At 38.5% G+C, this 26,747-nt stretch overlaps 1 protein-coding gene across 3 annotated transcripts in view; it reads right to left on the reverse strand.

Moving 5' to 3' along the window:
- Positions 1 to 6,276: 6,276 nt before the first annotated feature.
- The window catches only part of AKAP7 (A-kinase anchoring protein 7), a 79,213-nt gene continuing 58,742 nt past the window's right edge, over positions 6,277 to 26,747 (reverse strand). The window contains exon 8 of one of the 3 annotated variants that reach the window (XM_088161787.1): positions 6,277 to 7,559. In XM_088161787.1, the coding sequence (XP_088017913.1) occupies positions 7,360 to 7,559 (200 nt within the window). In that variant the 3' untranslated portion in view covers positions 6,277 to 7,359. The other 2 variants (XM_088161786.1, XM_088161789.1) reach the window with 2 other exon arrangements.

Here is a 26,747-nt window from a genome sequence, read left to right on the forward strand (position 1 = left end):
GGCCATAACACATTTTGAGCTAGGACCTGTTCATGCTCACTTTCCCAGCCCAGGTTTTCATGTGCTGGTGGTATAGATTGCTCCCTTGGTTTGGTAGAGCACATTGCTCTACCCAGAGATCAGTCTCCCCACACACAGTGTTTTGGCCTCTCTTCATGACCCTGGTGACTTCACTGACTACAGAGAAGATCCTTTGTCCCTTTGATCCCATGGCCTCCAGCCTCTTACTCCATCATGGTCCCTAGTGTAAATTATGAATGTATATAAATTATTAATTCATGCAGATGATCCAGAAATGCTACAGCAGTAAAAACCCAGAGACTTAATATGTAATTATGAAGGAGCATCTCTGCAGTCATGACAGATGAAAAATGGTCTTCTAAGAGTATGAAGTTACAGGATGGCAACAAGACAAAACAAGACAAATTGATCTGTGGCTTGTCTGTACTCATCTTTTCTGTAACTAAATCCATCACTAAATCCAGTGATGTTCCATAATGTGTTTTGTCCATGTTATTTTCAAAGTAGTATGCCCTTATATACTGAAAGTCCAAAAACTGTCTAATATATAACTAATAAGATTAATTTCCAGTCTCTCAAAAAATGCATTACTTCATTTTCTTTTTTATAATCTTAAGGTACAAATTAAGTGGGTGTTCTCTGTATTTCAATGCCTTTCCTGTATCTCTAGAAAAAGCAATATTATGTCTACATGGAAAATTATGGAGTAAATATGTAACAGGCAGGTCACTGGCAATGTTAGCTCGATGAGCAATGAATCTATTTTTCTATGTTTTCTACATCTACCACTAAAAGCAGTTTCAGTTATGCTTCCTTGATTAACATAATTTTTTGTTTGAGTGCAATGGAACTATACACGTTACACTTGTTCCTGAACATTCCTGCACTTGAAGTTTTACTGGGATGGATGGATGGATTGATGGATGGATGGATGGGTGGATGAAGGGACTTACTGGACTTACTAAAAAATTAATCTGTTTTTTCCTTTTTGCACCTTCACTTTTGAAACACCTTCCCTACCTTTGCAGAATTATTAATTTAGGATGTTGTTTTAGCAATTCTCTGCATATTCCCTTTGTTAGCAATCATTCTACAAACAATAAGATCCATCCCAGTCCAGTGACACATCTAATTTTAGAGCACACTGGTAAAGAAGGTTTTAATTTAACAAGTTATCGTATTTACTTGACGATTCTGCCTGGTTTTGCTGTGACCCTTTTTGGTAATTAACCTAAATAAGTCTGCTGAAGTTTGTATTCCAATTTCCTGTACTTAGCAAGGTTTGATGCTGCAGCTATCACCTCAAACCACTTGTGAACATTTAGTCATCCATTTATTTCTGGAGGGGGGAGGTTTGTTGCCCACTCTGCTCTGCTGGCTGGCAGCAGGAATACCTCAGAATTTAAGATCATTTGCAATGAATTTCCTGTAGCTCTCTGCACATTCAAGGATTTGACTATTTCTTCCACTTTGACAGAAGTTGGATATAGTAAGTGGTGTTTTAGCTTCAGGAAAATTGTTCCAACTCATGGTCATGTAATAATTTAATTTGTGAAAAGCTTTTGAAATTTTAATTCTTCTGTAAGTTTTCACCTAGTGACAAGAGGCAACCTCTGAAAGTGATAAAGATTCAGAGGACCTACACAGTCATAAATGGAATTTCAAATGCACACTTTGTTCCTTTGTTTCTTCCTGCTCCTCTAGAGATCATGTCCCTGAGCTCTGCCTTGACTTTACCTTTACTTAGCCTCTATCCTGCAATATTTCTTGTAACCCTTCACTTCGGTGCTCTGCTAGAGTGGCTTTTCACAGCCACATGCTCATTCAGCCTTCTTCCTTGGATGTATCTGGTTGGAGAATGTGACTGGGAAATGGGACATTTGTCTGTACAGTACCGCAGAGTGACAAACACAAGTATTCATTATTTGACTGACCAGATGCAGAGAACACTATTCTTTTGCTTCACTGCACCCTCTATTCTTCTAAACATTAGGACTTACTAAATTTTTTTCACACTGGCATCTACCTTTGAATTTTATCATTAGTTGCTGGTATTTCTTCTTTGCTTTGTTTTTCTCTTATGTTTTGTTTTTCTGAGTTATGACTGAAGTTAAATCGTATCAGCATGTTTTTTTCTTATCTTCTGAGTGTTTCAGTGCCTGAAGTTCTCTGTATGGCTAAGAGAAGAAAAGAAAAAAGGAATTAAAGTAAAAAGTATTCTGGAAATGTAATGCTTTCTCTTTGAGTTTTGATTCAAATTGTAGTTTTGCTAAAAAAAATCCCACCAGAATCTCTAGAGTCAATCTTGACCTCAAATCATCTCTGCCTTTCTTATCTGAAAGAAAAGCAAGTTTTATTTCAAATAAGCTTCTACTGAAATCCCCATGTGTAATTTTTTAATTATCTCCTCTTAACTACCCTAATTCTGCATTTTGGATTGGTTTAATCTTTAATCACCATGAGCAGAAAGGGGCTTTATTTTCCAGCAGTGAGGAAAGTTCCTTCAAGAAACAGTTCCACGTCCCAGTCTCTGCTAATGCATTTTTCATCCAAGAGTCACTAAACAAAGAACATAAACAGCAGTGGGAGCAGAGACCACAAACCAGCAGTCAAACTCCAGTCTCTTGTTGCAGAATTATTTGCTTATCAATGCCAGAGTGCCCTTTTTGCTATGCCAGGAATGGCAGGCATATCACTTTTTGTTTTCCCTTGTACTGTTCTAATTATTGCTCCACTATGAGTGTGTTTTATTTCTCAGCCCAACCGTCCCTTGGGACTGATTTTCATTCAGTACAAATGTTCTCATTATAAAGGCTTAACATGAGGAGAATATAAATGAGAAGATGAGTGCATGCTAAGAAGTTGCTTATACAGAAACTATTGATCAAAGGGACAGCAGAGTACAACACATGTCAGCATTAACGTGCTCCTACTTCCATGATTCAAACAGTTTCCTTTCCCATAAGAATAGTGTGAATCTTTGCCTCTGAAACCAGGCCAGGAAATACTTGGTTTAATTGAAATAAAAAGTGCAAAGCATTTCTAAAGAAGATTATGGTATGACACTAAAGAGCTCTTTGAAAGCAAATGCACCTTCATCAGTTTCAGAGATTATCCCCTGTCACTATGTGAAAAGTTCCAGAAGAATTGAAATTACAAAAGGTTTTCAAAATTAAATTATTACATGACCATAACTTGACACAATTTCCATGAAGCTAAAACACCACTTATTTTATCCAACTGCTGAGTAATCACGCAGTTGAGCCACTCGCCATGTCATTTCTGGGAGGGTGCATCCCTTGGGAACTGCTTTTGTCCGGTGATTTTGGGCTGGATCAGGCAGTGATCACTGCCAGATGAAGACTCCCAAAAACAGTCATCTAGGCCCTCCTTCAACCTCTAGCCCAGGTGTCTCTAGCCGAGAGACTTGACCTCCAGCCCAGAGACCCCCAGGTGTCTCTGCAAAGACATCCATCTCTTTGGGATTTCAGCAACAACTTCTCCCCTTCTCCAAAGGGATGGAAACAGCTGAAAGCCACAGCAGTAACAGTTCAGCCTCTCATTTTTTCAGGCCAGGACAATACACCTCTAACAGCTGAACAGAGGCAGGGGACATTCACTGATAAAACATCATTTTGAAAAAGATTGTGCAAAACCAAGTCTGATGGTAAAAGTAGAGCAAAGCAACCCTCAGGTGTCTGGATACCAGGTTCCACCTGAGGCAACCACATTTCCTCCTGCCTTCCATTGGGCTGCAGCCAGCTCTGCAGTTAGTATTTCATCTGTGGTGCAAAAGTTGCAATCTACACTTAATTTCACAAGCATATTCTTGGATATAACTGGAAAAAAATTAAATGTGTGTTTTTGTTAAATTTTGACTTTCAAGTTCCACTGAGGGCAGAGGCCCTGCTCTTCTATTTTTCCTGGTTGCTGACTACACAAATGTGTAGGATATCTCTCAAGACTTTTATAAAAAGTCAGAATTCTAACAAGAATATGTGAGTCATGTCTAGACTGACATAAAAATGAAACAGTATCATTCTTGTCACCAGAATGAAGCACGGCTCACACTCTGATCCATGACATGCTCACATGGTCTTTAGGCTAAAATAGCACACACAGAAGTGTGCACAGTTATAATCAGAAACTTCTATAAATATATAACATGAAGCCTTTTGAATCCTAACTTACAGACTGTATAACCTTGCCAAGAAGTAGTATTTTACCAAACAATTCAGTAGGACCATCAATAGACACAGAACATTATCCAGCATAGGTCCCAATACCTGTATATCTGGATACAACATTCGAATCTGACCTTAAGCTCCAATCCATTTTAGCTTTAGGTCACCTTCAGTCAACACAGAAACACCATTTAGCTTCGTTCTCACAAAGGCCTTGATGCACATTCAGCTGGTGCATTACCCCTTAGCTACCAGACTAAGCATCCTTATGCCACGTGCACCTGCGCTTGGAGACACGGGTTTCCACAAGAGTCTCCCTTCCTTCATCACAGAACTGGTGCCTGTTAGTCAGGACTCACATGGATTCACTGTCTCTGGTGACTCTGTCAGCCCTTTAACAACTCTGATGCACAACCCAACCTTGTAGGGAATTTATGGCATGGGTTGCTCAGATATCCAATGCATGCCTTCCACAATCTTTTTGGGCTATGCCTGGACCAAGCCTAGATGTCAGGAAGTTTCTCAGTAGGTCATGGGCAGTTCCAGCTAGATTAGTCCTGGAAGCTGAGCTACTGCTTTTAAATCTGTCACAGACAGCTCTACAATCAGCAGTGTAGAAATACTCTTTGAGTATTAGCAAATTGGAAGGTAGAACTGAAAACAAAACACGGACAAACTTGCACCATCTGTTTTGAAATGCCAACACTTTCCTAGAATAACCTGTGCATCACTACCTTAAGACATTCCCCAGAAGAAGAGCTTATTTAAGAAAGAAAATTGCTGTCTGAAAATGATTTGTAAGTGTGAGGAAGGCAACATATTTATTCTGGTGGGTGCATCTCTGAGCTTCACACTTGCCTATATTAGGTTCAGTCTTTATGTATCTGCATTCTTCAGTGCTCACGTCACAGCTCCATACATGAGATTTATCCTTCAATTTGGCAGCCAGGCTTCATTGCCAGTGGGAAAAAAACTTTGAGAAAGAAGGGTTGTCATAAGAAAATCAATCTAGATGCAAGGGTTTTTCCTATGTATTGTTTTGAATTTTGAGTAAATTAACAGTTGCTCTAGTCAAAACCAGAAGTAAAGGCTATTTTAAGAGAATGTGAATGGCTCAGAAACAAAAGCTCTGTTGATTTTCTTGTCTCAAAACATCTGAAAATTAAAGATGGGTTTGGGTTGCTTAAACACAGGCAACCAGAGCCTTTTTAGAGGGTCTGGGGTGTCCCCTACGCCACAGTTCCTGATCCAGTAGAAAGTCTTCTTTACGGTTTGTGCCATATCTGGCAGCCCACTCCAGTACATCTCAGATAATGCCTATGCTCAGGCCCTTAACTCTCCTAAACATTTTTCAGAGCTGCTATTCTTGATGCCATCCATAGGAACTGAATGAGCAGGCTCTCTAATAATGAGGTCACCTATCAAAGTGATAGGTGACATAAATTCAGTGATTAATTCCCACAGTTTTACTTGAAGCATGAGAACAATGACTGTTACAAGCTGGATAATATAAAAAGGCCCTTAATCTTGGAACTGACTTGTATAGAGGAATGGGAGATGACAATCCATGATTCAAATATAATACAATAAATTGTTTCCTGTTTTCACAGCTGAGTGTCTGGTTTTGTGTTTTTATGTGCAAGTTGGATTTAAACTGCTTGATAGGCTATAAAAAGCTACCTCCCAATGATCTCCAGGGATGATTTCAGACTCAGATTTTTTTTTAAATTTACCATTCTAGAGTATTTTGAGACTATTCCTTTAACTCACACTTCAAGAGTGGACCTCTTGGAAGTTGTACCCAGTATTTATTTCTAAACCTGCCCTGCCCAGAACATAAATTAATCCCAAGAGTTTCAAAGTCTTTTCCTAGAAAACAATAATGACTTGGGCCTAGTTTATCTGCATGATTTCAGCAGCCAAGCTCCAGAGCAATATGTTGCCACAACACCCTGTCATCAGCTTAATGGTGTGATTCACTGGAGCACTATTTCTCTCCTGTAACCCTGTTACTGGCAAGTACTTAATTTTATTCAAGTCCATTTGGAAACAGGTGAAAACATACACAGAGTGCAAAGGAAAAACATTTTATTGTGAACATGGCACGTATAAGATGCGTTCCAGAATATACTGTTATATATCAAATGAGGAAAAAAAAAAAGCTCTGCTGTGAGATAAATGAACAGTGCTTAAAACTAATGAAGAATATGCACACAGCTGTTCTAACAGCACAATTCTGATACCAATCACAACATATTATATAGCTTTTATGACAATGTTTATAAAAATTGCAAATATTGGACCTACACCTGCATCAACCACCTGATTGTTGTCCATCATCCAAATCTTCAGTGCATCTTGCAGGTGTGTGGAGGGAACAATGAGAGCAAACTGACACCCCACCTCAGGCAGCAGAAGGTAGAGATGGAGGAACATCAAAAACAAAAGACAAAAACACTGTTCTACAAAAGTAAAAAGGCAAATATTATCCCAAGGAGTATTATTATTTGCACAAGAGATCTTAATTGCAGCATCCTGACTCCATTAAAACCAACAAAAATATGCCATTGAGATCAGTGGAGCCTGAATTTCATACTGAAATTTAAAACATTCTTGCTTTAGTGTAAACATCAGCGGAAACTAAATGTCAGCATCTATACAAGTATTCAAGTGCTGTTTAAAAAAACAATAAAAAACATACAATGCTAACCCAAAATGCCAGTACATATACAAAAGGCAGATAATTAAAAGAGGATTTTTTTTCCCAAATATACATTTTGAAGTATTTAAAACCACCAATTTTTCAGTACTTGTACATCATTGTTAGGGAAGGAATATATGAGAAAAAAAGTGAGTTATTTACAATGATAAAGGAAGGGCACAGTGTTTGCTCAGATCTATTTGAAACCAGTATTTTTCCACTTCGGAGTCATGACATATACCTGCACACTCAAACATGTTTCAGTGCATGTTGAGAAGTGGCTATACTTCATTATTATGAAATATAATCCTTCTGTGCAAGTATCTCATGAGCCATTTATACCCATTCACATTTTCAGTTAAAAAACCCAGACCAACCAACCTGAAAAATTTCTTGCTGCAGTATTTTGTCTTTAAACAACCTGATGAGATTTTCCATCATGGCAATTTACAGTCATGTATTTGGAGGCTCAGAGTCAATGCAACTTTTCCATTTACTGTTAGAGTTGTGTCTGTCTTCAAACAGTTCTTTGCTAATTTTTGTGCGGATCTCAGGACTCGTTAACAGCTCCTTTATCTGATTCAGTCTGGGTAACAGGGCCTGTGCTTCTCTGCGTAAAGCTTCCTTTACTAAGTCTGCTTCATGGCTCTTTCCTAGAGGAAAACAACAATATAATACATTTTATAGCAACTAATGGGATTTAGAATCATTGCTGTACAGAGATCAAGAGATCATAACTGGTTTGGACAGTAGTAAGTGCTCAGTGTTTCGCCCATACTGATTTTTTATAAAAAGGTATTTCATCAAAAAATATAATTTACATCAACAAATGCTACCAAAATGTAAAGAACAGTACAGCATCACATTTAAAGGAAACTCCTGCCTTATTACATACTGTGTAATAGTATCTGCGATGAGCATCTGTAGTGGTAATTTTTAGCCTGGTATTGACTGCTGTTGACTAGGAAACAGCACGTGCTCTCACACGGAGCAAGCGGCCCGGCCGCGCTGCCAAACCCGCGGGCGCAGGGCATCGCTTCCACTTTTGGCAAGGCCTCACCCACAGCCATCCACAACAGTCCAAACGACAAATGCAAAATGTTCAGTTTCTCTTCAAAAGCAAGGAAGGGAGCCTTGATATCAAGAGCAAGTGAAGACTGGAGCCGCCTGCTTCACCACTCTTGTCTTTTTTCCACCGTCCATCCCTCCCAGCATTCGACAGATTTTCAGCAGTGCACGCACTTATTAAACCAGTAGATAGTGTCCTTCAATTCAGAACAAACTCTTGATAAGAGACTCACAAAGCAGAGTGCCTGACACCAGCACCACTTTGCAAATTTCAGCAGGGAGCGGAACATGGTTTGTAGTTATTCTTGGTGGGATATTTGCTCCCAGGCTTTTTGCACAGTGCTCACTTGCTGTTATCATTGTCGCTCTCATTCTTGCTGGCGCTCGCGGCCTCCTCAGTTTTTGCAGGGCTCCCATCAGTCTGCCTGCTTTTGTTTTGTGTTTCTTCTAAATATTGCTGCACGGCCTTCAGCACTGCGTTCTCCACCAGCCTTTTGCTGAGGCTCACCAGCTCTGCATCGTCTGGCTCTGCTGCTTGTTTTTCACCTATGCGTCACAACAGACAAGAGAAGGAATTCATTGCCGTGCAAAGACAGTAGCTGTGATTGTATCAACAGCCTCTGACTTGAGCTGGATTCTAACTTACTAGCTGCCTCTTCCTGATTGTAAAAAGTCATTTTTCCCCTCCTCAAACTCCAAACCAAAAGTGTTCCATAAAGATGTGTACAGCGTATTAGATCAAAAATATTTCAATGCTCATGTTTTGTATAATACTCCAGCAAAAGCCACTGGCTAACATTATAAACCCTCACTCAGTTTAGAAGTGTGCAAATTTAATTTTTTCTGCAAACACTCACCTGTGACATCTGAGCAAAGATCACAGAATCACAGAATATTCTGAGTTGGAAGGGGCCCATAAGGACCATCAAATCCAACTCTTAAGTAAATGGCCCTTGAAGGAATCAATCTCGCAACCTTGGCATTATCAGTCCCATGCTCCGAGCCAATCTCAGGGTCAAATACAGCATAAGGCATATTTACACTTCAGCAGCATTCCTGAATTTAAGTGCCTCTATTTTGTGATTTTGCTTAATAAACCTAAAATCTATCTATTTATTCACTGCCTCTAATTCAGGAGTTTCTCACAGGAAAAATTACTAAAACCCTCAAAGTACAGGTTACAAATATTTTTCTAAACAAAGCATAAAGTTAGAAAAACCATATGATCCCTCTCTGCCTCTCTTCTGTCTTCTATCTTAAAGCTCTAACATCAAAGGATTGCAAGTTCCAGCAGTCCATTCTTAAATATCTGCTGATAAAAACAAGAACCTGACATCTCCCCGTTTTGCTACAACTTTGTATGAATAACATACACAGCAAACCAACTGTATACACAGGGAGGATTCTCATACATCATTACATGTAATTTGAAATGGTACTTTTCCATGAAACATTTTCCTAATAAACTATAAATCCTACTGCAGAATCCTCCTTTTATGAAGCATTTGTTCCAGGAAAAGCAAATTTTATTATCCAATTCTCATTGGTCATGCCATTTGCTATTTCAGAGTCCCCAGCACTAGGTAAATAACTGTTTCCCTCCATCTATATTTAAAGGTCATACATTTCATGTCCTCTTCTGGCATTTGCATTCTGCAGCCAGTAATAAGAGGCTGCTTAGTCACATGCATCTGGCGAAAGAGATATTATTGTACGCTCTCAGCACAGAGCTTTGTACTTGTTCAATTACCTAAATTTTTCATTTTTCATAGATGGAAATTTATTAAAGTTTGCCAGCACATTTAGATAAAAGTTATGAAATACTTTTATTAATCTTCCTAGTGTACTGCATAACCTGGGAGTGAATTCACTGATAAAGCATAATTCATATGGCGATTCAAGGAGGAGAGAGAAACAAACAAAACTCTTCATATTGCAAGGCAGTGCCTCTATTAGCTGTTAATCTGATCATTCTGCTCTGGAACAGAAGCTCTTCACAGCACTGTTAGTACGGGCATGGAAGAACTGTGCTCTCCCCCTGAAGAATCATCAGACTACATTTTGGTAAAGCATCATTTTGGAGAAAGTGCAGATAAATATTCTAAAGATATTAAAAAGAATGTCTAGGGGGATAGTTTTGGTTAAAATCAAATATAAGAATACATTATAAGAATGTATTATAAGAATGTAAATATAAGAATAGATTAAAAACAGAATTATCATTTCCAAGGAGAAATATTTCAGGCTACCATGCAACCGAGGCAGAGGCACTATTCCCAAAACCAAACAGCTACATACTCCACATTCTCTGACTCACTGCTTACCATAACTCTTTGCTATCTCTAAATCCTGGGTCTAAGTCTATCCTTTAATTTACAGTAAAGACAGACTTAATTCAGACTCGTCTCTCAGGGTATCCAAGGTATTTATGAGCAACATCTCCTCACAGCTTTTCTGAATTGATCCCACACACTCCTTTGAATGAAGCCCTTTGATTATTGATTTCCTTCGCTTTTAGTAAAGATGCTCAAAAACATGTTGGCTGCCCCAGTGTATTTAGCCACTAGAAAAAATAATTAAAATACTTAATGATTATTTAAAATAAAACTGGTTTCCAGTTGCAGAGTTTCTTGTTTTTCAGAATTGCTCATGGGTCATGGAAATCAGTACTCAGTGCTAATGATCTATCCACGCAACTCAGCACAAAATCAATGGGAAATCTGGCGCTCAGCCACTCTCACACTTGACCCTGTAGTGCTTAATATGCAGAATATGAATAATCAGTCACAGAGGCCTCCAGATTCCACCCAACAGTAGTGATTATATTTACTCACAGTGTAATTTTTGTTGTAGTACATCATGTAATATGGTCTAAAAAAGGCCAGAGCTCTTCTCCCATGAATATTTTCTGCAGAACAGTTCTCATTTACAGATATATGTATAAAATCCATATAGCTACAATTGTGTTTATTACTTCAAAAGAAGCAGATAGCTCACTTATAAGTACTTTCTCAGGCATGAAAAATGTCACATTGCTTAAATGAGCCTTTTAAAATACAGTTTATATAGCTACAGAAGAATGGGTTTGTTGGGTTTTTTGTTTATTTTCAGTATTTTGAGACATTCATGGCTCATCAGAAGTCTGGGGTGAAGACTGTAGCACCTCCTAAGAGAGCTCAGCACTCCCACTGGAAACACATCCGACTGACATGTGAATGCAAATGCATGCACATCCTTACATGAAGATTGTGCTTGGATTTATCTGTGCAGCCACCTTGGTAGGCAGGCACATGGGCCTCTATGAGTCCCTGATGCTCTGTTTCTATTCTCATACTCCCAAAATAGCAGTTGTGGGAGTGTCTGCAATGCCACGTTGGCTGGCAAGGTAGCTGGGTACCATTGTATCATTCCTATTCAAGAATAAATGAAAATTTGTTGATAAAATTAAACAGGTCATGTAATAAAAATGACTATTGATCACCTACATCTGCTTGACAATTTAACACATATCTGTCCTATTTACATCTCTCCTTCCATGCTGCAGCTGCTGCTTGCCTGTTTCTTTGATGAATACAATTCCTTTGCAGCAGGCAAATGCTTCTTTGAGCGGACTGTCTAACATTATTAGAATTATTGGAATATCTGTAGAAGTCATTGCAGATATGAATGTTTTAGATTCAAAAAGGAGGTTTAAAAATTCACACTTGCTCTGTTTGTAATCTCTGTTCTGAAAAAGGAACAGATATACCACAGCACTGTATTTGCATCAATATTGTGACACTGCTTTATTTCTGTGCCTGTGAATAAAAAAATTCCACTGTCTTCTCCTCAATATTGCTCAGAATAAAAATGAAAAAAACTTTCATTTTGTTTATCCCAGAATTCTCTTCTATAGTTTTCAAAATATGAAAACCAATTCTCACTCTGTGAATGTACCTCAATGCATTCATGCTGAGCAGTGTTTTTTTATTACTAGAACTGAAGCATAGCAGTTATCCTGAAATGACCATCTTTTTTTACAAAAGGAACTACCAGCTCCACAGAATTATTCAAAAGAGGCTTTATGATCCTACATCCTACTGCTAGCAGTTATGGACACGAACCAGATGCCTGCAACCACAGCCAAGTTTGAATTCAAATTCACTGCTGTATCTTTCTGCTGGACTAGGCTTACTCTCCAAGTCTACACCTCCCTACACATTAGAAGATTGTGAGCTGAATTTTGAAATACTGTATTGGAACAAATCAGATATTATGGTCCTCGTACAGCATTTTCATGGCCCTGACACAGCCTGTTTAGAGTCTATGCAGATATCTCAGATTTGAAGAGAGGCAGGACAGTTTGAATCCTTCCATTGTTCATATGATTAGCCCATGGACTGTGATTTTTCGGTAACAGATTTAATTGAAGGAAGCAACAGGGGATCCCTTTTATAGGAAAAGCCAGTTTTGCAACCTTTTACCAATAGACAATATTCTGCAATCCTTCCCTCGTGGCCTCAACACACTGGGCTTTGTTTTCCTTCCAACAACCTTTCTTGGCAACAAAACACTGAGAACGTGGGCAACATTACAGAAGAGACCCTTAGTATTTTGAATAGGTGACCAAGACCAGCTGAGAAATTTGGTGGCAGAGGTTCTGCTCTGCAACCTGGGGAGGGCTGTGGTAACAGACATGCCTCTGTCTACCTTTTAGGTTATTCTAGTAATTATTTCTAATACAGTTTTTACAAACTATAAACGCAAATATGAGCACATGCCCATATCTAATCAACACAGTAAGTTCAGACAGGAAAGTCACAACTCTGAACATTTCCTTGTTAATTTAGAAGGACTTGCATGAAAATTCTCTTAAGTGGTCACTTAAGAAATTGACACAACTAAGGCATCGAGAGGAAGAGTGAAATTATAATCTCATTATGACATGAGGGTGATGACATTTCTGTTGCTGGATGTTCTCACTGGATGTGGGACATCTAACAAACTTCTTTAGGTTAACATATATTGCTCTGTAAATACAGGACTGTCTTACAAGGCAATACCAATCTGTCCTTTATGCTGAATATATAGTTTCTAGTTTGCTGGAAAGGTTTCTTTATTTAATTTGTCACACCATGGAATAAACCTGATAAGGTTAGGAATTTCTAGTACAGAGGAAATTAAGGGTGTTGCAGCTATTCAGGGAAAAGTGGTGCTCTTGCCAGATTCAGTAATGACAGCAGGAGTAACCACAGGACACTTTGAGCTGCAGATTTGGCAAACATGGAAAAGTTTGTTTTGCTTCACACAAACCCCTGTGAAACGCTGATAAAAATTTTCTGACCACCTCTAAATGAAGATAGAGGACGTGATCTGCTAAACCTTCTCATCCCTATGCAAGCACTGAGGGATGTGATGCCACAGACAAGAGCCTCCATAAATAACAAAATTTTAAAAGCTATGTAAGCCTAGTTCTGATATACAGGGAGTTCTGCTAAATATCTTAGATTTATTTTTCTACTAAAAGAGACTTGGTGACAGAGAAATTCCCCGACTCCTTTCATGTAGTTTAATGTTTACATTGAACTAATTTATAGGAAGTCTAGTGCAACAGGCAGGAACGATAGCAAAGTGGCCAAAGGAAACAAGATGGCTTAAAGAGCTGTGAGTTTTACTCAATTTTTCGCACCAAGACTCTGGTAGAGAAAACAGGCCAAGTCACAGAAGTAGTTTTACGTAGGCACAGTAACACCCACTGTGCAAGATGGCAATGGGAGAACCAAAGGATTGAGGCAGGCTGTGACAGGAAACATCCAGACAACATTATTGACTCCCCTTCCCCTGGTGCCAGCAGCTCCCGGGAACAGGGAATAGGGTGGCTTGGGTCAGCAGGCTGACCAAGGAGAGCAGAAGAGTCGCTCTGCCCTCTAGGATGGTGCCAAGGGGGCAACCTCCTGCTCTTTTCAGAGCCTAAGAGAGAGAGACACAGCTACCCAGTTTTCCCAGGGAAAACCTGAATTCTGGAACAGGACAGACACGTCAGTCCCTTGCCTTCAGTGGTCCTCCAGAAAAAAAACTGAGAATGTAACACACTATGGGTGGCAGCATAGGCTGCTTGCCCATCAGCTTCAGTCACCAGTGACCACAGAGCTGGATGGTCCTGAAGGCAGCAAATCACCCTGCTAGGTCACCAAGCTAAGGGAGGTGTAGCTGCCAAAAGGCAGCTAACCAAAAGGGTATATACAAAGATTTTAATTGCCATAGTCCAAATATTTCACCAAAACCTTAAAGTTCCTGCTTACGGACCCGTCCACCATGAAAATCAAACGTATACTCCTAAGCATGACAAGGCAAGCCATTTAATAAACATTCACCTCTTGTTACTATTTCCTTATCCTTCCCATAGTCGATGGGAACTTCAGTTTCATGTCTTTAGGATACATGTGTTACTATACAGCTTCCAGAGGGATGCTATTTTGGCTGTGACTTTTCCACGCTACTGTCAAGCATACTAAAAAAAGCAATCTTTTTTGGACTAAGACAGATTGTTAAATGAGTGTTAATAAGTGAATCCTAACAAGCTGAACTTGCCTTGTTGTTCTGCCTGAGCTCAGAAAAAGGCTTCATACCAACTCATGTTGCCACAGTCTCTCACACAGTACATCTCTTTTCCTGGGGAAAGCAATTAGGAATATATTTGTAAGTTATGGACAGAAAAGTCAAATTTTAATTAATATGCATTTTTATTTAATTATTTCAGTTCTAGTAACATGAGTTGTGAAATACAGCTGCATACTATTTGAACTGCAAAAGGAAGATATCTTGCAAAGAAAAATATATATAATTGCACTACAACACTGTCCACAAAACACTATAATAATTTAAATTTGAATTAATGATTTTAAATACTGTACAATTTTAATGAAAAAACCACATCATTTGCAAGGTGCTTTTAACATCTCTGTAACCACACTTAATTAGATTCTGAATCTAATGGAAGAAAGTTAGAGTCCCCTCTCTGGGTATGAGCATCTTACATAGGTTTGAACTGGTAGCATAAATGCATCCAAAGGCAGTCCAAATAGATAGGTCTAATCTTTTTCACCCAGAATCTTCCTCTTGAAGGAACTGAACTCACAGCAGAAGCTTCTTAGGCAAATCATTAAGTTATGTATTTTTGAACATATGACTAGTATTGTTGCTGTCTTTCCTTTCACAGATCAAGTCTACAGAATCTGACCAAATTTGCTAACAGCTTTGGGAAAACTGTAACAAGACACCCTTAAATCAATTTGAATTGCATTTAAAACATCCCCTAACATTAAGTACTTATCATGGCCTTTCCTATCTGAATCCCCTTTATCAATCATAGATTTTTCCTTAAATAATGTATTTAATTTTGTTCCTTCTTCCCTCCCTTTTGTTTGCCACCTAACTTCCACTTTAAATGCTGGTTTCTTAAGAGCCGGAGTTTGTTATCAGTGTTTAATCTGATATTGTGAGATGGAGCTGTATAAATGCTCACTGCTCTACCACACAAAGAACACTGTAAACATGAAGCTTATTTTTGATACTGGACAGTACATAGAAGTTTAGACCTCTCTTTAAATGTTCTGGCCTTGAACATGTAAAACCACTGTTTGGGATCTTCTTCAGGATAAGCTTTTCTTTAACTTTTATAGCTCTCTAAAAGTGCAAATAATACCCACTTGCAAGAACACTGAATTACAGAATGATTTGGTTTGGAAAGGACCTTACAACTCATCTAGTCCTTCCCCTGATGCGATGGGCAGGGACACCTTTCACTAGACCAGGTTGCTCAGAGCCCCATCCAACGTGGCACTGAACACTTCCAGGGATTGGGCATCCACAACTTCTCTGGACTCACCACCCTCTTTCAGTTTAAAGCCATTGTCCTATCACCACATAACCTTGCAAAAAGCCCCTCTTGATTTCCAAAGAAAAATATTCTGAAGACAAGCAACAAATTCAGGCATATGCTTGGTCATAATAAAGTGCTCTGTGCCGTGGGAGTTTTGGTGACCTCAGACATGAAATCAGAATAGCTACAGATAAAGAGTTAAGAATGCTGAAGGTATGACTACAGCTCACTTAATCTAATTCACAGAAATTTAAAAATCATTGCTAGAGCATGGCAGAACAAAATCTGTGGGTGAAAAAAATACTGAAACATTACCATGCCATAAAACTAAATTTAATGCAATCAATCTTTCACATGAAAAAACCAGATTTTATAATCTAGGATAAGAAAAAATTGAAATAATATGAGAGGAGAGTACTAATTTTTTCCCATCCTATGTTCTTTATGAATAGAGCAAATAAACTCATTTGCTGAACAAGCACCTAATAATCAAAATTAACATTATTCTTGAGTCTGCTTCACCATTAAAAATTAAGAACAATTGAGTCCTAATTACTGGTTTTAAACCACTGGGCCTTACTTCCATATCCTTCCTATGCTAAATATCGAACAGTTATAAAAGCATTTTCTTTGTGAAACAACATAAAACTCCTTTAAAAACCCACTTCCCTACCTAATATCAACACTTCTTTAATGAGAGTAAATCCCTACAGCTCTAACACCGCATTCTAGCAAAATAACTCCCCCTCCCTTTCTTCCCCCATATTTCTATTTCCTCAAACTCAGTGAGTCAGAGACTGTTCTAGCAATATTTCAGTGAAATCAGTCAATCAGAAAAATATGTCTGCTATGCCAAAAACTGAACTAATCATCACAATTTTTACCAATTTACTCTGTACCATAATGGATTGCTCATTACCATGCCTTAAAATTGATGGTTCTCATCTCTTTACACTCCTTTTTCCATTCGCAAATTTTCTCTCTATCTACACAGTATATAGAGTTCCACACCTTCCTTTTTAACATACCAATAATTCTAAATCTGTCCCATAACATCAGTAGAAAAGTGCTTATTTTTGCCAGCTGGTCTTTTGGGCCTTTATTTCTATCAGGCTAAGCAGTTGTAATTTGGAGTTTCATCTATTTTCTTCATCTTCTTATTTTAAAGCAGTAATTGAGTATTCCTCAATTCCAGAGTAAAAGAATAAAGGGTGGATATTCACGCCATAACCAGTTTTTGCATTTCTTTTCACGTTATTCAGAACCAACTGTGTGGTCAAAAGCCAGTACTTCAGTTTGCTTTGCCTTTATGCTTTCCATACAGAAAAGTTCTCCCATTTCTATATCGGGCTAGAAGGGCCAAGTAAAGTTTGTTAAGGATGAGGAAAGAAATGGGCAATGGCTCTTCTCAAGAGCAGATTATGTCACAGCTGTTCAGCACAATGCAGTGAGGTTTGAACTCCAAGAATGCAGGTGTAGCTATACACTGAGGGTTACTGTGTGGGCATCAGAAGCAGCAACCTAGAGCTTTTGAGAACTGGCCTGTCCTCACAGCCTGGGTGCAGCACCACAGGTATCCACACATTCTGCTGCTGATGGAGAAAGTTGAATTTGGACAGACCTTACCACATATCATGTTTGTATTTAAAGTCTAATCCTGTACTATTTTCTTATTTTATTACTTCTTTAAAGATTATGGTTAAAAAAAAGCAAAGGGAATGAAACAGATCTTTTAAAGTAAAATGATGCACTTCTTTTGAAACAGAATTATTATTATTCACTTGTGCTGAAGCAAGCATTATAGGCAGTGACTCCATGATCTGGGCTGTATTACACATGTCCCCTCTTCCAAATGTTTCAGATTAATTGTAGCAGAGAACACACAGGCAATGTATGAATAGGGCACACAGGTGAGGGTCAACATAAATTAACATTTATGTCATTAACTCAGAGGATCAACTGTGCTTCAAAACACAAAAACACTACAGCAAATTTCATTTTAACAGAGAAAGGTAAACCCCGACTTTAGAAGGGGGTTCAATCCCTAGAACTCACTTCATCACAGGTTACAGTTCATAGAACTGCAAGAGTAACCTCAACATTTTGTGCTGGAAAAACCTCTCACATTGTATTAATGAGGTGTATGTGAAATGCAAAAGAGTATATGAGAGAAAGAAAGTAAAACCTTTTTGACTGCATTAGGCTATACTATATAGTGATGGATTTTTAAGATAGAAAAAAAGTACATTTGCTGATTGCACTCAGCCACAGTAATACAGAAAATATGGCTGAGTCTTAATGTGGTTGTGTTCAATTCTTGTGCTTTGTAGTAAAATGAAAGACTGAATAAAATTTCATTTAAAAATTATTGCTAGGATTTGAAACTGAAGAACACAATAGTAGACCATGGGGTAAGACAATTCGCCTCTTAGCAAAAGAAAACAATCTCTCAAGTGAGTGAAATGAATTATCCGTGCCTGAAGATTTTAACTCACAGGAAACTTAGCAAGTGCCCAGATCAAATTCACCTGAGATTGGCAGACATTCAAAGGGATTAAGCCATCAGCAGAAAAGATAAAGTTAATGGTGGATTTTGAGATTTGGGGATTGGGATCCAAAGGAAATACCTAATAAGAAGTGAATTTTCCCTACACCAATTTAAGGACAACAATTCAGTCAGGGTCATGAGCCTGACAAAAGTCTGGCTGTATGCCAAATCAGAATTACAAGTCTAAAAGTACTGACTATTGTACAAGTTTGGCAGTGCCAAATTGGTCATTGGTACAGTGGATTTCTAGCTACTTAAGGCTCAAGGACAGCCTGCACCCAGTCCATTTGCCTATTAAGACAATTTCCAACCTCATGCTCCACAGAATTATAAAATGGTTAGGGTTGGAAGAGATCTTAAAGATCATCTAGTTCCAACCCTTCAGCCATGGGCAGGGACACCATGCTAACTTATACAGCATATACAACCATACACCCCAAATTCCTCTAAATTCCCACTCTAAGCTTATGGAAACAGGACCACTCAAATTTTAGGAATGGAAAATGATTTGGCATAAAACATTATTAAATCATCAATAATTAGCTACTGAACAAGGCATCAGTATGCCTTACTATGATACTTTTCAAATAATCTTTTCCACTTTGCCTATAATTTCACAAATAATAACTGACCAATGTCATCTAAAGGACAACCCCTCACTCGACCAAGGACCTGTTGTTTGTCTTGCCTTCTTTGTTTATCTGCCTTAATCTCAAAATCTTGGTCACAACATTGCAAAATGTAGACTCTCTGCAGCCCAGCATCTGTCACTGACAGGAAGCTTTCCCTGAAATATATACAAAATGTTCTCTCTTGTTCTTATTTCACATGATGCAATAGAAGTAATCCCAAGCTATCCTAACAGTTGCTTAATCATGTTAACCAGTTCCTCCTCCTGCCTTCTGGATTTGTAGCTTCCCCCCCCGCCAAAACTAGCTAGCTCCTGCTCTCAGAGCTCCCCAGGATGTAGCTCCACAGCTCCCCAGGCATACTCTGAAGCACAGCCTGAGCTCCTACTTCACATTTCAAGCTTTTTATTCTTTTGGAAATACACTACTTCCTCCAAACATCTATTTCCTCTGCTCCATGAGCTTCTTAATCTTCTAGGACAAAAGTTACACTCATCTTCCCAGGGCAGATTTAGCTAGCATGAATGCATGCCATTTCTGCTATAAGGTTATAGGTCTGGTGGCACATGACCCTGCTGGAGGGAAAAAAAAGAGATAAGATTTGGAGCATTGTTCTTCCTTCTCAGAAGTGAACCTTTTTCACAGGTGAAATCTGTTTTCACCCCTTTTTGAAAGAGGACTGAATATAGCTTCCTGATCATTCCAGGTCAGTATAGAAATGTCAAAATTTAGAGTCTGATTACTAGTCCATATTCTAGTTTCTAGAGACCTTTAATGAAAAAAAAAATCTTTTTCTTTCTTAATTAGATGGCATCTTTAATGGAAGTTGTGCAGACCAATTTTGTAATTTAAAAAAAAAAAATCATTTTTAATGGTTTCTGGAATCAAGGTTAGAACATGCCTGTATGCTTCCAGGAATATCACTCTCCTTAGCAAACAAAGCACTCCATTACCTAGCATTAAGCATCACAAATCAGACAGTACAAAGTGAAAAAAATACATTTACAATATCAGCTTCGGAAGAAGTAGACAACTACCACATTTTGGTTGTGTAACAAACACTTTCCCACTCTCCAGTGTGGCTATTCTATTTCTGTAATAGATGTTTTACCCATATGCTACAATTTATACATTGTGAGTTGCTCCACTCTAAGCTCACACGGATTATAGGACTTGTCATATACTAAGACAACAAGTCGAAGCCAATGAGTTTCTAAATTGAAGGGGTAGCTGTTCACATATACTAACAGAGTATGGTATTTCATATTTAGGATGTTGCACTTTCTATTTAGATGTAATACAGATTTGCTCATGGATCACTTTCAAGCAGAGAAGAAAAATTCAGCTTGGTTTCTTGTGTTGACATTAGACAAACACCTGTTCTCAGTACCACGGAAAGCATCTCTAAAACCTGGTGTTTCGTGCAGAGGCACCTGCCTATTTACACAGGTGAGCTCTACAATGCCAGTACTTGCTGGCTCTAAGGCCAGCTAGCACAGAGCAACTCAGGTCCATTCCATCCAGCTTTGTGGGCCTCTGAAATACTGTGGCTGGATCCAAACTGCCTGTTGAGAAAGGACTTGGGTTAGTACTAACTGCTAACCAGTGCCCAGGAGTTTCTGCAGCATGTTTGCCAGGCCCAGAACTATGCCAGGGTGATGGCCCAGAACTATACCAGGGTGATGGCCCAGGCAAGGCAGTCCCAGTGTCCAGGTGCAGTCCCAGACACGCCAGCATGCAGTGCACTGGAGTCCAAGGCACCCAGAGCAGTCACAGAGCTGGGCTGTGTCTGTAGGTAGCAAAGCTGAGAAATACATTGAGCCAAATTCTGCATTCGTGGAACAGTTACTTCTGTGGATTTCTCCTGGCAGAGGTTTTAATCGTAACTCCAAGGCAGCCCAGCACAAATGAAAACAGAAGTATGAACTAAGAACTGTTTCAGAGAGTAATGCAGTAGTAGCTAGAGTAACATGTGTGCCAGAGGACAGGATTTGGCTCCTGACTCCAGTAAAGCTGTGGGAACAACAGAATTTCCATTTCTTCTTTTACTACAATGAAATCTGACTGCTGTAGTTCTGATTTAACCTGCAGAAGTACGGAAATGGAAAGGCAAAATTTACGGCTCTAAACATTTAGACCCTCTAATGCTTTTTACTTTTCAGGTCAGGCCTTACAGCACTTCAGAAAACCATGCTGCTCCTTCTACTGTTTGGTGTGTAAAGAGTAGCACAATTTGTATAGTGAATAGAGAGAGGCACTGTGCCAGAGTACACACAAATCTCAGTAAACTCAGACAGGAGCATGCAATAATGAATGAGAGAAATAGTCCTGAGAGGACTTCCGTAATACAAAATGAGGTATTTGGATATTGTTCACAGGGAATACAGGCAGCTTCTAATATTATCTGATAGCAATGACCTGTAATTTACCCTCTGAAAATCAATAAAAACATAATGCTGTAGCCTTTGCCTTATTCAAATATATCTAGAGTAAAGCAAACAGAGCTCCTCTGAGAACACAGTCTGCCTTTCGCTGTGGCAATGGTGTTATTAAAATAATCTTTAAATCATTTTAACAGCTTAAAAAACAGAACATCTCATATCTAGGTGTATATGGGGTGGATAACAAACATATTTTCCACTAATGAGTAATAATATTTAACCTGCATACTTACAGAAGTATGAGAAATCTGTTACATTTTCTCTTCTTAAGTGGAACATCTGCATACAAGGACCATCAGGGAAATTACGCTCTTCAATTCACTCATGACATATTTATGTGCATTTACTTTTTCTTTTGGCCTTTATTTTCCCTTTTAAACCCCCAAAATATAGAATGGCAGGAGACACACTGCTTGGAAAAACTAGTGTAAATGCAGACTTAAAAGTGATCTTATTTTCTTTCCAGGCTCACTCTCTCTTGAAGAAATTGTGTTGGAAGTCTCCTGCAAGAGCCAAGGGAGCAGACTATCAGTCTGATTTTTGATGCCCAGAACTGCACAAACAGCATTTTACCCAGGCTTCTTCCCTTGCTCTGTATGTACTTAGAAAGAGGATTCGGATGGAGCTGGCAATTTGTTGGCCTGCCATCTGAACCAATCTTTCTGATATTATTTATAGAAGGTCTGCTTTTAAATGGGCTGGCTGATATTCTCATCCATCTCACTGCAGCTCTGGACTCCAGGGGCTGCCAGTGGACTGTCACAGTCATGACACTTGGCAGGCCAGGTCCTTGGTTGGTATAAATCAGCACTATTCCTGCTTACTGCTGCTAAGGGTTTCACTTGACATTTTCAGTACTGCTTGATTCATGCCCCAGTTAATCTGTTTCACTTTCATGGTTTTACTTGCATGTTTAGCAAAAATCCTTAAACACTGTTAGTTTCTAATTGAATATTCCAGCTGAAGCATCCTTTTAGACAGCTTTCAAGCACTGCAGTATTAAATGGTATATCATTATTGAAATTAATATTTTTAATTAATATAAAAATTATTTAAATTAACAATTCAGTTACTGGACATTGGAAATTTTTCTGGGATTTTACCACTACCGGAAAAATTACCTGCATAATTATTTTTATTACACAGAAATAAATTTTCTGGGCAAAAGCAACATGTATTATTATTTATGTGATACTGCAAATTGATAGACAATAGTTAACTGTCAGTTATTACCCATTTATACAAGATGAAAAGCAATTAATCATTACAGTATATTTTAAAAGAGTTACTAATTTCTATTCAAGTTTTTTGTCTAACTTTATGCTGGAGATTTACAAAAAAACCTAATTACATATGAAAGATTAAGCCCCGTGAGAAATTGCATTCACTGTTCTTTGGTCTGTTTGGTTTTTTGAACCAAGAAGCAGCACAGTTTGGAATTTTAAATGCAACTTTCAGCTGTAATCTGCCACTGCAGCTGGTGGCCCACAGTAATGCTCAGGGCTATTTCACTGTGATTGCAGCAGAATTTGCACATATTCCAGATCATCATAAAGCTTCTTTTTCCAGCTGCCAATGGAGCATTTGGATATATTTTTGGGCCTTTTTTTTCCTCCTTACAGGGCCAGGAAATTACCTGTGGTGGATGGAATTTTAACTGATATCTGTATAACCTAAGAAATACGGGACTCAATTCTGCATCTACTGAAGCCTCCTGTATCCTCAAACTTTTGTCAATCAATTTAACTGATGCAGCATAAATGTGCTCAGTAAGGAGTTTAAGAAAACACCTTTGGAATCTGCTGGTTTTATTCATGTGCTTTTTTGAATGAAATGCTATCCAGAAGCAATGAACGAAATGTCTGGCTAATGTCGTGGTTAGAAACTTCTCCACATATGCAACTTTCCAGTGCATTACTTCTCTACATAGACTGCCTGATCTTGTAGCCAAGTGTACTAAAATGCTAATTGACCGTAAATTTTAAAATAGAGAGCAAAATCAAGAAAACAAATCACAGAAATAATTAATTGCATTAATGTGCAGTAAAATAAACATTTTACCATGCACACAACGGCAGCAACACTGCATGGTACTCATCATCACCTCTTACTGTGTTTTATTTCCACTCTGAATACTGCATAACCACAGTATAACTAGTAATGCATTCTTCACAACCACAACCCTCTCAATCAGCAGCCTCTGTCAGCCTGACAAGCATGCTGACTAGTTCCAGCAGTGGTGACCTTTGCATGGACTCACTGGGATCACAGGCTTGCTTCCCATATCTGCAAAGAAGCCTTCAGCTGTAAACAAAAGAGTTTTAATGTTGCCTCTCATCTTCACTCAATGAGAAGTCCCATAAAAGAGTTATCCACTGCAATACTAACAGGACTAAACAGTGATTGCCTAAAAAATCCACATATGGCTCATACAGTGCCGTTCAAAACAGAAAAACTTGCATAAGTTGTAAAATTTTCTTTCACGTCTCTTAACATTTCCAGACTGGCATTAACTAACAATCATTTCTTTCTCAATAAACTCATTTTTGAATTAAAGCTTTTCAGATCAGAAGAGGATGGGAAAGCACACAAATATGAAGATAACCTTCCTGTGGAAATATAAGCATGATAAATGCTACAGGACCTTGGAAGTTGGCCAACCAATAAGAAGTACAGGACTTTATCCCGTGGAGCAGCAGCCATATGAGGCAATACAACTGGGAGGGGTGGCAGAAGGGCAATACAGAGTCCATATACCTCTCAGAGCTTTGCCCTTCCAGCTGTTTTTGCTGCAGTTTCTGAAAAGCACTTAGCTACAATCAGGCAAGTCTTCCTTGTTTTCTCCATCTGAGACCAGGATAGGGACAGAGACACCATTTCACTGCCCTGAGACTGCTACACTTAGCAGAAAGGCTCACCCATCTAACATCTACATGGTTTAATGTTTGATCCACATGTACCAATGGATCAACCTGCACAGAGGCAGAGCTTATTACTTTAAACATAATAAAAACCCTTTCATTACACCAAGGCAGCAGTATACTCTGTTGAGAAAGACATCATAATCAGCTTTTCTGGTCAATGTCTTCTCTTCCCACTCTGCTAGTCCTTTCCACATCAATCAGAAGCTTAAGCTCCTTGCCACTCCAGCATGGTCTACTGGCAGTAGGAAGCATCTCCATATGTGCACAAGGTATCAAAGCTGCTCAGCACTTTGCAAAACTGAGCTGTGTATTTCTCTTGTGCATTACTCTTCACTGGATCCAGTCACACAATGGAAATAGCTACTGTGGCTATGTGACCCTTACCATCAGCTGCTCCAGGGTTTTTGAGAATTCCTTAATTGACTTACAACAAAATTACCCAGGTTAGTCAGCTAATCATGGAGAAGCATTTAACCTCATTTTTGTCTTTATTAAAGGAGGGCTCACATAAAACCTGCTCTGCTATGGATCAGTCTACACAGCACAGAAGACCAGTGCACAGTGCACACAAGCAGGGATGGTGGCAGCAGTGATTCTGTGGGACCTGCAACTTCTTCTATGAGCACTTTTTAATCTAGAAGAGGATAGGGTTTTATGGTCATAAAACCATTATTGTTTTCACCTTGGTAGTCTTATCCAGAGATCACACAACTCCTCCATCCAGGACTGAGATTACAGTGAGGGTGAAAGCAAAAACTAGTTACATTATGTATATCCTCATCTGTCAGTCATGAAACTGATATAAAAGATACTCTCTCTCCCAACATGTTTGGGACCTAATACAGTTCCAGAGGTACTGACTGTAAAGTAATAGTAGCATATGAATGGAAGACAGAGCCTACATTGGCCTCGATGTAGAAAATAAATACTATTTCAATAACATAGGAGGAATCTATGTAAATACTTCTGCACAATATGATGTGCCACCTGATAGCCAAAAAGGTACTTATTTTTCCACCTATGCAGAGTGATGGTTTGGCAATTAAGCTGAAGGTAAAATAGCCCTTGAACGCTTAAGCTAATGGACAGTCTAGATACAACACACAGGTCCAAAGTGCCCACAAAAATATCCTAAATGGAAGCTGAAAGATCTTAGCCAGACATTTTCTTCCACTGAAATCAGTGGAAGACCGGAAACAGTGTATTATAAAAAGAATGGCTGCACAGTTACCTGGGAAGTTCTCATCTTGCTACACAGCCATAATTCACTGGAGACTGGCTCTCTGCTGACACACTTTTTATGAAAAGTCATCATTATGTTCATTAAGTTCCAACTACATCAACATGGAGCCAATTTTAGCAACCTCAGCTCCATTTTGAAGTCTCTCATCAGGGTCTTCTGAATTCTAGTACTTTTTTTCCTTTCTCATTCTCTCTTACTGGGATCAAGAGAAGTGTTAGTACCTGTCCCATCTAGCTAATCCTGGTCTGCTGCTTGCTACAGCTGAAATGAAATGAAATCTCTTCCTATCTTCTCCTGAGTTATTCTTCAAGTCCTTTAATATAAACAGGATTAGTTAAGACTTTTCCTGAAGTGTCTCAGCATAGCGTAGTTAAGGATCACTGTGGCCAATGATACTCCAAATAAGGCCTTCAGCCCCAGATACATCCTTATTTCATATATAAGTGTATATTACATGAAGATTAGACTTTTAGCAGAATTTACAATGTTCAGTATTTTAGAACAGCTAAAAATTAACCTTGGCATTTTTTGATTATGAACCACTGAACTCCCTGACTTTGCTCATGTTTCCTTTCAGGAAAAGAAGCAGTTCTGTCATATCCCTAAATAAATTATATAATAAACACTCCTGCTTTTTCCCGCCATCAATAACATAACCTAATCACAAAGCAATCACATTTGACTTGATCCATCTCCAGAATTTCTAGTCGCAATTTATTTTACATAAAACTTCCTGTCAGGAAGGTGGAAGGGAGCCCAACTTTTGCAGCGTGGTAGATTATAGAGCAAGACAATCTGCTGCATACTTTTGAAATAGTAAAACATAGCCTATTTAAAAAAAAATACAATTCTATGTTTCAAAATTCCTTATACCCAAATAAAAACTGGTATAAAAATTAAATTCAATAATTTAATTTTTATACACAGACCTTATATGCTGGTAGGATTTAAATTTGGATTTGCATATGCTTGTATCAAACACAAAGGGAGAAAAAATTAAATTCCACTTTTCAATTAAAGTCAAATGCCACCTAAAATTACTATAGATCAGACACAGAAGAAACTTCAGCAATATGTGTTCATATCATGTGGGACTATTTTCTAAATACAGTTATTAATTAAAAACC

Source organism: Sturnus vulgaris, chromosome 3, assembly GCF_052056855.1.
Source record: "Sturnus vulgaris isolate bStuVul1 chromosome 3, bStuVul1.hap1, whole genome shotgun sequence".
Classification (NCBI taxonomy): Eukaryota; Metazoa; Chordata; class Aves; order Passeriformes; family Sturnidae; genus Sturnus; species Sturnus vulgaris.